The sequence below is a fragment of the Narcine bancroftii genome, chromosome 6, assembly GCF_036971445.1.
Source record: "Narcine bancroftii isolate sNarBan1 chromosome 6, sNarBan1.hap1, whole genome shotgun sequence".
Taxonomy (NCBI): Eukaryota; Metazoa; Chordata; class Chondrichthyes; order Torpediniformes; family Narcinidae; genus Narcine; species Narcine bancroftii.
This window is the reverse complement of record NC_091474.1, coordinates 170,799,289-170,816,599: the sequence shown is the minus strand read 5'-3', so window position 1 is coordinate 170,816,599 and position 17,311 is coordinate 170,799,289. Positions and strand designations below refer to the sequence as shown.

At 38.8% G+C, this 17,311-nt stretch overlaps 1 protein-coding gene across 9 annotated transcripts in view; it reads left to right on the top strand.

Annotated features, from left to right (window-relative positions):
* Window positions 1-17,311, top strand: part of rcan2 (regulator of calcineurin 2) — a 331,626-nt gene that overhangs the window by 232,019 nt on the left and 82,296 nt on the right. For 6 of the 9 annotated variants that reach the window (XM_069886745.1, XM_069886744.1, XM_069886746.1 and 3 more), the window contains one exon: window positions 95-167. The exons of the other annotated variants lie outside the window; for them this stretch is intronic. In XM_069886745.1, the coding sequence (XP_069742846.1) occupies window positions 156-167 (12 nt within the window). In that variant the 5' untranslated portion in view covers window positions 95-155. The remainder of the gene's footprint in view (window positions 1-94; window positions 168-17,311) is intronic. 9 annotated transcript variants of the gene reach the window in all.

The following is a 17,311-nucleotide window of genomic DNA, read 5'->3' as shown; positions in this document are numbered from 1 at the left end:
ATTGCATTTGGATTAATTCTTTACAAACTGCTCAGACAAAAAAAAACTGTTCATTGTGTGCTCATTACTATTCCTTTTTCCTCATTCTCCCTAGTTTTCTTCCTCTACCATCCAACCTCCAAGTGCTTGATATATAGCTAATTCATGACCAAGGAATGAACTATAGGGTAAGTCCCACAATTAATGGTTATTATTGGATGGCACTTCCAGAATGACTCAGATTGTTTCAAGTGTTAATTCTGCATCTAATTTCTTCAATCACATTTGACAGTCAACATGACATTTATAATATGTACAATGTATGTTACAAAACAGAGACCAGTCATGAAGTCATTTGTTTCAGGTGAGAGTCACGTGTATTAGTGCAAAAGGCTACTGCAGAATGAAGACATTATGATTATTCCCAGATTATCAGCCATGGATCTACATGAATCAATATTGTCTGTATATTGAGAAAGTGGGATTCATCTTAGTTTTGTATAGGGCAGTATTTGACACATAATGTTTGTGAAATTACTTTTGCACAATCAATGACACCTTGCCTCTAGTCAAAGTCTGGAATTCTAGTGAAAGTGCTCGCTTGCTCGACTTGGTCTTTTCTGGCATGATGACCAAATCATGAAGCGTTGGTCACCACAACTCACATTTATTGCACGACAGTGGCTCAGATTGTTTAAATTGTTGTTTATGCAGACCAACTTAAGTTATATTTGAAAGACAACGTGACTTCTGTAGTATCTATACTGTCTGTGCATGTGTATGTCTGAGTTACTGTAAGTGCTCTCTAAACATCAGTGCAATGCTGAAGAACAAACTTTGAGATATAGCAAAGATCCTCATCTCTAATCTTGAAGGAATTAAACACATTAATGTTCATTATTACAGTTTCCTTGACAGGTGCTGACGTTGTGCTCCTTATCCTGCTCTGAGTTTGGAACAGTTCTCGCTAGAGCAGATGGGATGTGTTACCAAATTTGTCCTTTCAATGCAGACATTTCACACATTCTCGTTTGTTGAGGGGAGGGGGGGAATGTTTCCTGACCACCCTTGCATCTTTGCACAATGCTTACTAATTCGTTCATTCTGATGCTGATTGGTGAACAAGCGTGTTGAAGAGAAAATAAATAATTCTGTAGCCTGCTTCGCTACTTCCTGGAGATTTTTGCAACTTGAATCGATCATTGAAAGCAAAGAATATTGCCTGAATCTTGCTGATTCTTGAGTAAATTAATTATAACTATGTCACTAACCTCTTGATCAAGTGGTGGGGGTGGGGGCAAGGGTGGTGAAAGGATTGGGGGTGCTTGGCTCGACTTTTAAACTCCATTTGGGTGTAAATTTTGTCTCAGTTAGGATTTGGGCTCAGAATGGGTGCATACCCAAAGCCAGAAACATGAGTGTAGATATTTTGTTTCATCCAAGCAATCCTGGTGGGCCAGCTGGAGCTTGTGGCCCCCATTAATGCAGCTCAACGTTCTTCGAAAGCTCAATTCTGGCTGCTTTCCTCCTGGCCACAGCCTCTCATGAGGTGCTATGGAGAGAGGGTGTGTGACAATCAGACTGCTGGAAACACAAGCTTGTTCCCAATGTGCTTGGTTCCACAAGAATCTTGTGTGGTACAAATAATATTCTATTGGCAATTATTAATTTTTAAAAATTGCGATAACTTAAATGAAGCTGACTCAATGATCCCCACTGCATTCTAAGTCAGGTTCTGTAAGGTGATGGGTGGAAGAGTAGTGTTCCTTCACTCATGTGATCCGCTGGAAATGTTTTAGGCTGGGTATTTTTCAGATTTTGTCAACCACACACCAGTGAGCAATGTAGCCCACATGTTATATTTGTAGTATGGGTTCAACAGGGTCTAATTTTTATGATATTTTTAAAAATATATATGTTCCAGCATCTCGATTCTAATCGAGACATTCAGGCTAACCTTTGATCTTTTTGGGACAGCTCTCCAGCTCTCACACAACTTCAACTACAATCATATTTAACATTTGCATTTAGAGGATATGAAGTTTGAAATTTTTAAATCCAACATTTGAAATTACTGCTCTGCGGTTGTGTAAAATCTTTGGAAGTGCTGCACAGAGTTATACAGTTATGGCTACTCAGTGTGAAAAATTTTTGGATGTTGATGTTTACTGACCGAACAATTGAATATTACATTCAATTTTGTGAAATCATTTATTTTCAAGTTGACTTTGCACACTTGTTGGGAGAGTAAGGTAACATTATAGCTGTGATGTTTGGGATCTAGCAGAAGTGGAGAAAATAAGAAAAGAAAGTATAAATAGTTTTCAACTTTACATGCAAGATGTTCAAATCCAACTGTAAAGTATTAAAATTAAATGGCATTGTTGTTCACAGGAGTCTTACAAATACAGTTTTACAGTAAAGTCATCAGAATCAGAATTTATTGTCAAGAAATTTGTTGTGCAAAAGCATTACAGTATAGATAGTACTATAAATTACATTTCAAATATAAATAAATAGTGCAAGAAAATAGGAGAAAGAGATGTTATGTCTGTGGTTCATTATCCATTCAAACATCTGATGGCAGAGGGGAAGAAGCTGTCCTTGTGCTGTTGGATGCTCGTCCTGTACCTTTTTCCTGATGGTAGCAAAGTGAAGCGGGCATGGCCTGGGTGGTGGGGGTCCTTGAGGATAGAGGCTGCTTTATTCAGACACTGCCTCTTGTAGATGTCCTTGTTAGAGTGAAGACTGGTGTCCATGACAGGGCGGGCTGATATCACAATTTGCCTTCAGTTGTAATTAAAGATCTCATGGCAATCCTTCGTGCATTTCTCCTCTCCAGGAAGGTTGAATGGGACTTAAGTTGGATAAAAAGATCTGTCCAACCATTTCAATTCAGATTTAAAATCAATTAACAAGTCTGTGTTTCCTTCATCTTCCTTACAACTCCACCTTACACAAATCAACAGTAACGGAACATCTTAAACCACACATGTCAAACTCTGGCCCGCGGGCCAAATTTGGCCCGCGATATAATTATATTTGGCCCGCAAGATCATTTCAAAAATGTATTAGAGGTGGCCCGCTGGCCGCTGCGCCAGTATAGCGCATGCACAGCGATACAACAAATCCCAGAATGCATTGGCGTCAGCCTGCTAATCGCCCCCACCTCCTCTGTTTATGTTGCAGGGTCTCACTGTGGACTCTGGTTTTGGGGCCTGGCCGGTGTCAGGGGAAGCCAAGGCCGCTTCCCAGCGCCCGGAACCGGAGGCTTCAGGCCTGACCTCGCCAGGACCGTTACCCACTCCCCCTCCCTGCCGCAGGCCGATCCGCGACTCACGGTGACAGGGCCGCTGATCCGCCGAGATGCCGCCCTGCAGCGAGAGCCGATGCCCCCGCACTGTCGTTGTCCAACCCGATCGCCCGCAAACCCCGCCCTCCCGCACACAGGCCTGAGTAAGGATTATGAACTTTAATCTCAGGATAAAATGATCTTCCAATAGTTTCATGTCACAGTGATAAATATATTCCTGGTTAAAAATGGTCTTGCACCTGGATACAAGCCCATTAGGCATAAAACTTAAAAAGTTTGTAAATCAAAGGATATCTGTACCAATGGAAAAAGGGCATGGCAAATAACCCTGCTAGAGTTCATGCCCACAATCAGTCACCCATTTGATTGTTTCAGGAATCATGTTATTCTCCCACATTCTCAATAGCCCTCAGATTTTACTATTCGACAGCACACTAGCAACGTTTGACAAATCCTCTATAGAGAAATATTAAACATTTATTTTAATAAGAAAAAGTTTAACATTACATATGTTGAAAGAAGATGTTGTTGAAAATTTTCAATAAATATTTAGTTCGGCCCTCGACTTAGTCCAAGTTTTTAATTTTGGCCCTCCGTGAATTTGAGTTTGACACCCCTGTCTTAAGCAATAGCGTAAATATACATGGTTTATTGATGTCAACCAGAGACTGTTTTACTCATTGTACAAAGAAGAAAAATGGCTTAGATCAAACTGGAAATTAATAGCTAACAAAGGTACCATATAATTCAAAGGTATAATTGAAAAATAGCTAATTTTCTACTTTTTCAAGTTTAACATTGTAAACTTAACAATGTAGCTTGAATAACACCTTTTTTGAATATTTTATTTTTAAATATTTCCATACATGCAGCAATCAAAGTTAATATAATTATACAGGTTCCAAAAAAAATTAAAGTTACATACATGATGGTATTCTCCACTACCCCAAACTGCTCCCCTCCCAATCCCCCTCCCTCAAAATAGTTAGCATATAGAAAAAGAAGAATTTATTTTTAGGATTGAACAGAGAGATGCCATCTAACATATGCGTGAATTCTTTATCACAATTCAGAGGAGAATCTCGCAGGTCTAGAGGCGTTGGGAGGACATTATTACAAATTAAATCCTAATATCTGGGCATACAGGCACCAAATTTGCAAAAACACAGCATATTTATTTCTCTAGCTACATGCAATTTTTTTCCAATTTTGAATTTCTCATGCCACCTAAAGATATATCAGATTTCCGAGGGACTGCAGTACATTTCCTTGCTAATGCTAATTTAACAAATTCCAGTTGGTATATTAATAGTTTTAATTCAGGTCTTGTTCCTTCAATGTTTCCCTAATAAAAATAAATCCGGACTTTGCAGAAAAAACAATTCCTGTAACTTGTTCCAAAAGAATTTTGTGAATCTGCCCAAAAGGGCCTTACATTGGGGCAAGTCCAAGTTAAATGCATCTTTTAGATTTTTTTTTATGTTAGTGTGTGTGTGTGTGTGTGTGTGTGTGTGTGTGTGTGTGTGTGTGTGTGTGAATAGTTTAAGAACCCAGGTTTCCGTGTCTTTAATATACTTTTAAGAAAATGGAAGAGGCAATTTTCAAAAAAAAAGTTGATTCTAATTTTTAAATTATTTCAAACATGTCAGAGTATATTTTTCTCTAAAGACTCCAGGATTACTGTTGGAGAGCCAATGCATGAATCATTCCAGTAGATTCTAGCAGCAAACAAGACTTTGAAGAGTTGATGATGCAAAATATTAAGTAGACTTTGGCTTAACTAGGTGATCCACATAGGTGTCTCTAAAATAGCTTTCTTCTTCCTGTACCATGGCTTCCCCTATGCAATGATGGCAGAGCCTTGTCTATTTGTCATCTGTTTCTCTCATCTCTGCTCTCGCATCCTCTTCTAGAATTGCCTGGGTCACCATCATCTTCTCCTCTGGCCATGACATTCTACAGGTCTTCTTTTGCAATATCTACGATCTTCATAAAGATTCCATCACCAATACATTTCACTGTTGTTCTATTTTCAGAATTCCCTCATGATCTCTTTGTCTGTCTTCCATCTTAATCTTACTTATGTAAGTGTAAAACCTTTTCTTTTATCTCTTCCTTCTCACCATCCAAGCACCCAAACAGCCCTTCCAAGTGAAACAGCTATTCACTTGCACTCCTTCCAATCCATTATACAGTACTTTATTCACAGTTCACAATTCAGTCTCCTTTATACAGAAGAAAACAAATGCTAAGTGGATGAACACTTGTTTTTTTTTCCTGTGTTCAGTCCACAGGAGCAAATCTGAGATTCCACTGCGAGCCTCTTTCATTCTCTTCTCACTTCCACTGGCCTCTTGACCAGTGGACTTTCCACTGTTCCAACAAAGCCAAGTATAAGCTCCAAAAACAGCACCTCATTTCTGTCCAGAGGTGTTGCAGCCTTCCAGACTCATTGTTGCCTGCATCAGAACTGGCCAGTCTATCTGTGGTGATGGTAGAGTTTTACTCTCCATTGGCCCACCCTGATTGATTATGTTTATTTGTCACAAAATGCCTGGTATAATGAGAAAGGATCTGTAGCGAGCAAGCCAAAAGGTTATCTCTAATATTCATATAGCTGTGTGGAGAGCACAATTTACAGAGAAATGGATTACAATGAAAAGGAAAATCACAGCACTAAGCAAGAAGAGTATGATATCACTATTATGCGGTTCATTCAAGAGCCTAATGGGACACCCCATAATGCCTTTAAGCCTGTCTTCATCTGGAGGATAGAGCTGCATTCAAGCATTAAAATGAATCATGAGTGCAAAAAAAGGAATTTAGCCCCAAAAGTTTTCTTATTTAATACACACTTTACGGTTTTTGTTTATATTCATATCTATTCAACTTATGAACACTGTGAAGTAGGTGACACTGCAAACTTTCGGCAAGACAGCACTGAAATATCTTCCAAATGTGATCAACTGAATGATTAGGATAATAATCCAGAAGGGCATCTTAGTTTAAGGCTGATCCATTGTGTTTTGCAAATAACACATTAAAGAGCCAAAGATCTGGACAAATGCTTGTATAGAAATATTATTTCACCTCCAGTTTTGCTCACATTTTGTTAATTTTCTAGTTTTACTTATAAGCCGCTTGTATTGAATATATCAGAATTGCAGATGCTGAAAACCTTAAATGAAAGCAAAAAATGCTGAAAATGCTCGGCAGGTCAGGCAGCATCCATTGAAAGAAACACTGAGTTTATATCTCAGGTTAAAGCTCTAATAGATGCTGCTTGATTTGCTAAGTGTTTCCAGCATTTTTTTGTTCTCTGTGGCTATTGTGTAGAATTTGTTGAGAATGCATCACACTAGTTCAGACATTTAGATCATTAACTGTTACTCAATATAATTTATCTTTGCCCTTTGTAGTGAACTGGGATTCACTGGTAGTGTGTTGTACTGATGGCTGGCCCCGCCTCCTGGCTCCACCCCCATCTGCCCACCTATAAACCCAGAACCCTTCTGAAGACTGTTGAACCATACCCTTCATTATAAGCTAATAAAAGCATTTCTCCTCCCTCCAGTTGCGAGAGCTTTTATTCACGCTACAATTTTATTAGCTTATAACTAAAGGTAATGTTCACTAGTAGTCTTCAGAAGGGTTCTGGGTTTAGGCAGAAGACCAGGGTTATATGGGAGCAGAGCCGGGAGGCGGGACCAGCCTACTGGTGAATCCCAGTTCACTGCCCTCTTTTTCCTTTATTTATTTCTTTTAAGGTTACCCAAATTGGTAGTAATTTGAAAACACAACAGAATGGGATCAAACTATTTTGTTTTGAAATGAACAGTGGTCCGATCTAGGTGAAGCTTACTTTCTTTGAGTTGTGGATGGATCACTTTCAAAATGCCATTCCCACTGGCAAAAAATTCTAAACCATAAAATAAATCCTTCCATTTTTATTTGCAACATGGAATTGATTTCAAAAGTTGATGCTTGAATTTAAAATTGAAAGAGAAACAAATCAAAAAGAACTAACTTCATTTTGTTTCTTCCAGCTGCCAACACTGGAAACACTTTGCAACTTACTTTAGAAAGGCCTTTGACAAGGTCCCACATAGGAGGTTAGTTCAGAAGGTTCAGACATTAGGTATCTATGGAGAAGTTGCAAACTTGATTCGAAATTGGCTGAATGGGAGAAGACAGAAAGTGGTAGTGGATGATTTCTTCTTAGACTGGAGGCCTGTGATTAGTGGTGTGCCTCTGGGATCGGTGCTGGGACTACTATATCAGTAGTCTGGATGATAATGTAGTAAATTTGATCAGCAGGTTTGCTGATGACACACTAAGATTGGAGGGATTGTGGACAGTGAGGAAGGCTTTCAAAGCTTGCAGAGGGATCTGGACCAACTGGAAAAATGGCAGATGGAATTTAATGCAGACAAGTGTGAGGTGTTGCATTTTGGAAGGACAAACCAAGGTAGGACATACACAATAAATGGTAGAGGAACAAAGTTATCTGGAATACAGATTCATAATTCCTTGAAAGTGGCACAGGTTGACAAGTTTGTAAAGAAAGCTTCTGCCATCTTGGCCTTCATAAATCAAAGTAATGAGTAAAGGAGTTGGGATATTATGGTGAGGTTGTATAAGACATTGGAGAGGCCAAATTTGGAGTATTACATGCAGTTCTGGTCACCAAACTACAAGAAGGATATCCATAAGATTGAAGGAATGCAGAGATAATTTATTAGGATGTTGCTGGGTCTTCAGGAGTTGAGTTACAGGGAAAAATTAAACAGGTTAGAACTTTATTCCTTGGAGTGTAGAAGAATGAGGGGAGATTTGATAGAGGTTTATAAAATTATGAGAGGCTTTATCAGAGTAAATGTGAATAGGCTCGTTCCACTTAGATTAGGAGAGATAAAAACAAGAGGACTGGCTTTAGGGTGAAAGGGGAAATGTTCAGAGGGAACATTAGGAGGATCGTCTTCATTCAGAGAATGGTGGGAGAGTGGAATGAGTTGGCATCTGATATGGTAAATGTGGGTCAATAGGACTAGTGAAATAATATTTTGGCGCAGACAAGGGCTGAATAGCCTGTTTTCTGTGCTGTTTTAAGAATACATTGGATAGATACCTGGATGGGAGAGGACTGGAGGTTTATGGACTGGGTGCAGGTCAATGGGACGAGTGGAATAATATTTTGGCACACGAATGACCTGTTTTCTGTGCTGTAGTGTTCTGTACCTCCACTTGATATTTTATGACTGTATTTTCATTTGACTTCCTCTTGCAGTTTGTTCTGATTTTCCTACGTGTGCTTCTGCAGACATCAACATTCCCCATGAACCTTGTTGCCTGTTTTAATATCAGAATCTGCAGCTAATTAATTGACCAGGGAGACCATTACAATTTTGATTAAAGCAGGACTGTGACCAAGTGTTTTTAATCCACGCTGAGAATAAATAAAGACCCAATTGTGAGCTAAACATATGACCTTTTATTCTCTATCCAGCAGAAGAAATATTTATAACCATTTGATTGCCTGTGCAGAATTATCATACAAGTGTAGATGTTTCTATTAATCCATTTGAATATCTTGGGTTGCCAAGCTGCAGCAGAAGGACAAAGACGACACAGCAAAGGATTCCTCCCAATGACAGGGTTTACCTACTTTTTCTTTGTGTACTTTATCTGGTCAATCCAACCTGTCCAACATGCAAAGAAACATATGTGCTCCATTAACTTTCTCTTGTGCACCATTCAAGAAATAATATATGAAGGAAGGTTTTGAGTTATGAATTCTCTGGAATATCTGTTTTGATTGTTCTGTTAAAAATGCCCATTAATAAAATCCTATTATACGTTGAAGGAGACGTTGCTTGCGTTTCATTGAATGATTTTTTGTTTTCAATTCTACTATTAAAATCATTCATCTTTTCAAAATTCTTGTTAATTGCTTAGTTGCTATGACAATGAAATTGAGTAAAAAGAGAAATCTTTTATTTCAAAAGATTGAATACTGCTGGATTATCAATGGACAAATTCCTGACTCTTTAGGAGCAATGTGATGTAAAATTTGAGTGCTTTAACAGAAGTAAGTTTGGTAGTAAGTATTAATATTCAAGGGAAATAACTTCTTACAAGCCAATTCACTTTCATCAAAGATGTTAAAGTTTCATGAATGGGGTTATTGCTTTATTTTGGGGCTTGCATTTTTGTGCATGGCTTAGGTGGTGTTTTGTTTGCTGTAGGTGCTGGAGTAGAGCGATAGGAATGATGTCAGACATGAGTTGGGCAATAATGAGTGTCACCTTTTGTAGACTAAAGTAATATGTAGATTGCACCAACATGGGCCTACCCCAGACTGGCCATACTGGGTTTTTAGTAGCCTTAATGGTTTTAATTCTTGCTGCAGCTGCCTGTTCACAATGAATGAATCTCAGGTGGAGGATCCCCTCTCTGGCATTTTAACAGCATGAGTTTTACCTTTACTAAAACTTAACATTCAGGTTAGCAACCTCATCAAAATGAGTGGCACGGTTAGCAAAATGGTTATCACAACACTGTTACAGCGCCAGCGACCGGGGTTCAAATCCAGTGCTATCTGTAAGGAGTTTGTATGTTCTCCCTGTGTCTGTGAGGGTTTCCTCTGGGTACTCTGGTTTCCTCCAACTGTTCAAAAGGTACCAGGGATGTAGGTCAATTGGGTGTAATTGGACAGCATGGGCTCATGGGCCGAAAGGGCCTGTCACCATGCTGTATATGTAAATTAAATTAAAAATGAATGCTCTTGTGTTCAATACTCCAACCATGGTTGATATAAAGTTGTGAAGGAATACAAAGTGTATCTTCCCCCTCAGTTCAATGCCAATCAGCTTGGCCCCAGCCTCATTGTTGATAACAGTGACAGAGCAGGAGGTTGAATGCATTGGTATCTGACTATCCGCGCACATACTTCTGTGCTGTAAAATGCAAGCAGGGACAGAAACATGCTGAATTGCAAAGAGGATCTTGCTGACAAATCTCTTCTAGTAAGCAATAAACATCCATTGCCCCATTATGTGCACCAAACCGTGTAATCAAATTTTCATGAGGACAACGTGGCCAATAAGGTACAAATCCTATTTATTGGATGGTTTTACATCACAATAAAATCTTATAGCACTTAGATTAAATTATATCTGATGAATTGTTGGACCCCTGTATTTTTCTCTCTCATGGAACAAATTGTTTCTATTCATCCAATATTCAGTAATGGGACATTGCACATTTGCACCTGGGCGGAAGTGAAGTAAACCTTCCCAACCCCTGTAGAGTTTCATTTACATCATGACCCAATTTGCCAAATAGGCATTATTGGCTGAGCTTATATAAAGCTGGAAGTTTTCCCTCTGAAATATGAAGTGAATATGTAGGGATATTGCACATAGGTCTAGGAATAATAGGGTCATAATCAATGATTTCAACTTCTCTCACTCATATTGACCAGGACACTCACAATGCAATGGGCTTGGGTGCTGAGAAATTTATTAAATATGTCCAGGAATGTTTTTTCAAACAATATGTTGATGACCCTACTCGACCTCCCCTTGATAAATGAGGCAGGGGCAAGTGATTAAGGTATCATTATTCTATTAGTTTTAAAGCAGCCATGGAAAAGATAGGACTGGCCCACAAAATAAAGTCTTAAACTGGGGAAAGGCTCCTTTTGATAGTATTAGACAGGAAATTGATTGGAAGAGGCTGTGTTTTGCAGGTAAAGGAATGTTTGGCAAGCGGGAGGCTTTTAAAATGCAGGTAGGGAAAGCTCAGGGACAGAATATTTCTGTAAAGTGACGGGCAAGGCAAAAGATATTGTAGCTCTGGTCAAGAAAAAGGAGGCTTATGACAGGATAGACAGCTGGAATTATGGGGTATGCAGAGTAGGGGGAAAAGAGGACACATGACATAGATCAAGCAAATAAGGTGAAGGAAAACCCAAAAAGATTCTGCAAGAATATTAAGAGCAAAAGAGTAATTAGAATTACCACAATATCCCATAACATGGAAAAAGAGATAATAAATATAAGAAGATGGACAAATAAATATTCACAGTTGCAATTAATGAAAAAAAATGTGATGTTTCAATAATGCAGACAGATCGGCTGTACGCTGACAGCCCAGTGTGGCAGGCTGGACCAAAGGAAAACATAGGCACAGTGCTGTTTGGGGCAACACAGCTTTATTCCACTCACATGAAGATCTAGTTGGCTGCTAGCTGCTTGCAGCAGTGATCCCGGGGATAGAGAGAGAGAGCACACAGTCTGGACCTTGGCTTTATACCATGGGCCCTCTAGGCCCACTTGGTGGCCGGATGTCTTGGCCGGGTGCCATTTCTCTAGGCCACCTGTTGGCCGAGTGATGTACCGCAGTGTATCATCAACCCACCGCCACATGTTGACACCCCCGCCAGCCACTCTGACTACTCCAATGGCCGCTTTTTCATAAAAGCAAAAAATCTTTCGTAAAAGCAAACACAGCTTTCTTCATAAAAGTGAATTTTCATAATTCGAGTATTCGTAAAACGGGGTATATTGTATAGGTTTGGAAAGAGCGGGGTGGGGGGAGGGGCTCAAGAACCTGAGAGCTACTGAAAAATAAAACTGCTTTTGAAGCTAGATGTGCGAGACTTCAGCCTTCTCTACCTTCTTCCTGAAGGTAGCAGGGAGAAGAGGTTGTGACCAGGGAGATGGAGGTCCTTTATGATACTGGCTTCCTGAGAGAGTGCCTCACATGGATGGGAGATCGATATCCATGATGGATGTGGCTAGGATTGCCACTTACTGCAGCCTTCTGCAGTCCTGGGCACTTGAGTTTCCAGTCCAGGCCATGATGCAACCAATTTATATACTTTCCTCAGTTGACATGTATGTTCAATAGAATATTCAATGACATGCCATATATCCTTCGGCTTCTTAGAAAGTAGTTGGTGTGCCTTCTTCACAGTTGCCTCAATTGCTGGCTCCAGAAGAGATCCTCTTTTTCATGGATTCCTGCGAACTTGAAGGGACTAATCATCTCCACCAACCCATCACTGAAGACAGGCTTGTGGTTCCTCATCCTCCCATTTCTAGAATTTACAATAAAATCCTTGCCCACTGTTGTTCTCATCTCTTGTTGGGTGAGGATTACTACTTGAAGAGGTTATGCCACTACCATTCAAACACACATTTCCTTGTGTATTCAGTGTCTACCTTTATTTCTGCAAAGGATAAAATTATATTTTATTTAGAGTTGATCAAGGTTTGAGCATGCCTCTCCCTAGCATCTTGACCAAATTCGAATGGCTGTAGAAGAAGACTGTACTCAAAGAATGAGTCTTCATCAGTGGAAAGTACCACAAGGTTAACTATTTCCTTAGGAAGCGTACGTGGATTAGAATGTTATTCCAGTGCTCAAGAAAGATCAGCCTTGAACTATTTATATCCTGGTGATTTTGATCTAATTGCTGCAAAGTTATGTACCTCCTGAGAAGAATTGGCTTCATTTCCAAAATGACCATTTTCTGGAGCAGCTGTTTTTAGAAAAACTGTGCTGCCAAATTCCTAATTTCATTTAGGATTTTATCCATATTTGTACAGGAATGTATGTTGTCAGTAACTGGAATTTTTTGTTGATGAAATGAGAAGAGTATTTTATTTTTAAATATGCAGTTTTAGAGGTTAGAAAAAGTGTTAACTGAAAAACAGGGTGAAGATATTTTTACTTGGTGATTAATGTACATTAATGTAGAACATGGACCAGTCAAGTACAGGAACGGGTCCTTCAGCCTATGCTTTAGTGCCAACCATGATACCAAATTAAACTCTTCCCATCTGCCTGCATGTCATCCAAATTCCTTCATTCTCTCCATGTTCATGTGCCTGTCCAAATGCTTCTCAATTATCTTCTGCTTCCACCAACTTAACAGGCAAGCTTTCCCCACACATCTCCTTTAAATCTTCTCCATCTCTCCTTAAAGCTATATTCTCTGGTATTTGACATTTTCACCCTGGAAAAAATAACTGTCTACCCTATCATAATTTTCTAAACATCTATCACATTGCCTTTTAGCTGCTAATGCTCCAAAGAAAACCGCCCAAGTTTGTCTAACCTCTCAAGATAGACAGTGCTCTCTAATCCCAGCAGCATCTTGGTGAGCGCCTTTTGCTCCCTCTCCTTTCTGAAATGCAGTGATCAGAATTGCGCACAATATTCCAAATTTTACTAAACCAAAGCTTTGTACAGATGTAAAATTACATCCTGACTCAATGCCGCAACCTAAGAAGACAAGCATCCCATATACCATGTTTACCATCCTATCTGCATGTTTTGCCACTTTCAGGGAGCTGTGGACTTGCACCCCAAGGTCCCTCTGTACATCAATACTCTTAAGAATTCTTTCATTTATAGTATTTTTCCTTATATTTGACCTTCTAAAGTGCAACATCTCACACTTACCTGAATTAAGCCCATCTGCCATTTCTCTGCCCACATTTCTAAATGATCCATATTCTACAATGTGACAACATCTTCGTTATCTCTCATTCCCCTAACTTTTGTGTTGTTTACAATCTTATTAATCAACCCACCAATATTTTCATCAAAATCTATATATATATATTATATATATATATATATATATATCGCACAAAAAAAAACCAGATGTCATATATATAATCATATAACAATTACAGCACAGAAACAGGCCAGTTCGGCCCTTCTAGTCCATGCCAATCATAATTGATCCATAACCTTCCATCCCTCTCTTGTCCTAATACCAATCCAACTTTTCCTTAAATATTAAAATTGAGCCTGCATTAACCACTTTGACCAGAAGCTCATTCCATAATTTTGATTGAATGCTAATTGTTTCTCTTTCCACAGCTGCTTCCTGACCTGCTGAGTATTCCCTGCATTTTCAATTTTTATTATATAATTTAAGTCCATTTTGATTTGTGAATTCCTAGTCTGCAACAACATATCTGCTTCTTTCTTTCAAAGGAACATTTAGTCAGACATTTCAACATACATACATAATGCAACAGGCCCTTTTGGCCCTAGAACATAGATCCCTGTAGGACACTACAGGTCAGACTTCCAGTAAGAGAAATACCCCTCCACTACTATCCATGTGTCTTAATGTTATGGATCAGTCTTCCATGAAAGGCCTTGTCTAAAAGCTTTCTTACCTTTTTGTTTATTCATTTAATATCAATGGAACTTTTTTCCACAATATAATGGAGTGGGAGATGGTCTGTATAGCACCCATTGTATTCTCAAAGTACTGATAGTATTGAATGGTACTAAAATAGAAATATGTTAACAGGAGTAAATCAAACACCACTGATGTGATGCACTGACATTTGTAATCTAACCATCCAGGCACATTGGTCAATACACTTTTAATTCTGTTAATCCATTTTATCCTTTGGACTTTTCTTGATAAGTTAAACTCCTGTGCTTTCAATATACTGGAACTATAGAGTCCAGCACAGAACTTTTTGCCTATCTACCATAAATTCACTTAGTGGACAGAACAGTACAGCACAGGAACAGGCCCTTTGGCCCATGATGCCAAATTAAATTAAACCTCTTCTGCCTGCACATCATCAATATCTGTGCAGTCCCTGCATATTCACACCACTATCAGGTTTGCTTCAGCCACTGCCCTTGGCAGACTGTTCCAGGAACCTACCCCTCACTGTGTAAAAATACTTCTCACTTGTCTCCTTTAAATTCCATCCACCTCATCAAAAATGTATGTTATCCAATATTCCTGAGAAAAAGATTTTGACTGTCTTCCCTATCTCTGTCTCATATCATTTTATCAAATTCTATCAGTCCAGATAAAACAACCCAAGTTTGTCCAATCGTTTGGCTCATACTTTCTAATCTATATAGCAGCCTGGTAAATCCATTGTGTACCCTTTTCAATGCCTGCACATCCTTCCTGAAATGGAGTGACCAAAGTTTCAATCAGCTGAAATACGACTTCCTTACTTTTATACTCAATGCCCTGCCCAAGAAGGCGAGAATGTCATATGCTTTCTCTACCATACTATATACTTAGGTGACTACTTGCAGGGAATTGTGGACCAACACACCCAGATTCCTTTGTACTTCAATGCTATTAAGGGCCTCCCAGTAACTTAATATTTTCCCCTTACATTTGTCCTCCCAAATTGCAACACCACACTCTTGCTTGGATTATGCTCCATTTATGCTCTATGCTTGGAACCTGCCATTTATCTGTCCATATCTGTAACTGACCTATATCCTGTTGCATCATTTGATAGCCCTCTACATTGTCCAAACCTCCATCAATCTTCTTGTTATCTGCAAAATGACTAACAAACATTTTTATAAAATCCCTGTTATCTGGAATTCAAACAACCAATAGCCTCAAGCCGCAGTCAAAAAAAAAACTGGAAAATAAATAGGTAAAATATACAGATGTAAAATATACAGAACACGCAAACTCAAGCAACTAGAAAATTCACTTATCCAGCATCTAACCATCCCCATAGGTGCCAGATACCAGGGGTTCTACTGCATATCACAAACAATGAGGTCTCTCACTGATCCCTGAAGAACAGCACTGGTCACTAATCTCAAAGCAGAATAACACCCTGTATCATGACCCTCTGTCTTCTATGGGCCAGCCAATTCTGAATTCAGACAATCAATTCATATGGACCCCACACATCTTTCACTTTTGGATCAGCCTACCATGATAGATCTTGTAAAGTGCTTCTCTGAAGTCCATGTAAAAAACATTCACTGCCATACCCATACCTTCATCACTTCTTCCAAAAATTTCAATCAAGTTTGTAAGACATGATGTCATTAACACAAAGCTTTGATGAAGCTTCATCGTACCTTAATGAAGGGCTCAAGATCAAAATGTTGATTATATGTCTTTATCTTTGCTATATAAAGTACACTGTTTGATCAGCTGAGTTTCTTCAGCATTGTCTACTTAACACAAAGCCAAACTGAGTGTCTCTCTCAAATATGACCAAGTCTTTCCAAATAGAAGTTAATGCTATCCATAAATTATAGCTTAATAGCTTCTCATTTGCCCATATTTGGTCATATCATTCTACCCTTGCCTACTTGAGTGCCTGTCCAAATGCTTCTTGAACATGATTATATATGATCCAACCAGCTCACTTTCCAGATATCAATCAATCTCTGTGTAAAGTAAAACATTCCCCTTAAATCTCCCTTAAAACTCCTTCATCTCACCTTATACCTCCTTCCTCTCACTTTAAACCCATACCCTCTTATTTTGATCCCCAAACATGAAAAAAATATTCTGTGACTCTTAAAATTTTATGACCCTCCTTCATTCCAAGGAAAAGAAACCTCAACTTTCCAATCTCTCCTCATAACTAAAATTCTATAATCCATGGAACATCCTGGTGAATCTCTTCTGCACTCTCCCTTCCATATGACTCCACATCCTTACTTTGTTGTGACGACCAAAACTGTTCATGATACTCGAGTTTTGACCAATGACTTGTAAAGATGTAACTTAACATCCCAACCTTTATATTCTGCACTTTGACCTATAACTATTTCACCACCTTGTCTACTTGTGTTGCCATTTACAGGGAACTGTAGGTTTGAATACCAAACTCCTGCTTTTCATCAACAATCCTTAGTGCCCTTCCACTTACTGAACTATCTCTATTTGATTTCCCATTTGACTAATCCTATTTGACTAACATTTGTTGGGAATAAAATCCATTGACCACTGCTCCACCTAACTTTTTATTAGATCCATAACCTTAGACAATCATCCACATCTCCACCAATTTTTATGTAATCTGCAAACATATATCACACAGCACTGATCCCTGCAGTACTCCAGTTTTCAAAAAGAAACTAAATATTTGACCTTAATCTTTTAAAACATTCTTGTTATGAGCACACATAGCTGCCTTCATATGGTTTAATATTACAGTTGGCAATTCACTGCTAATTTGTTGTCAGCTTTTG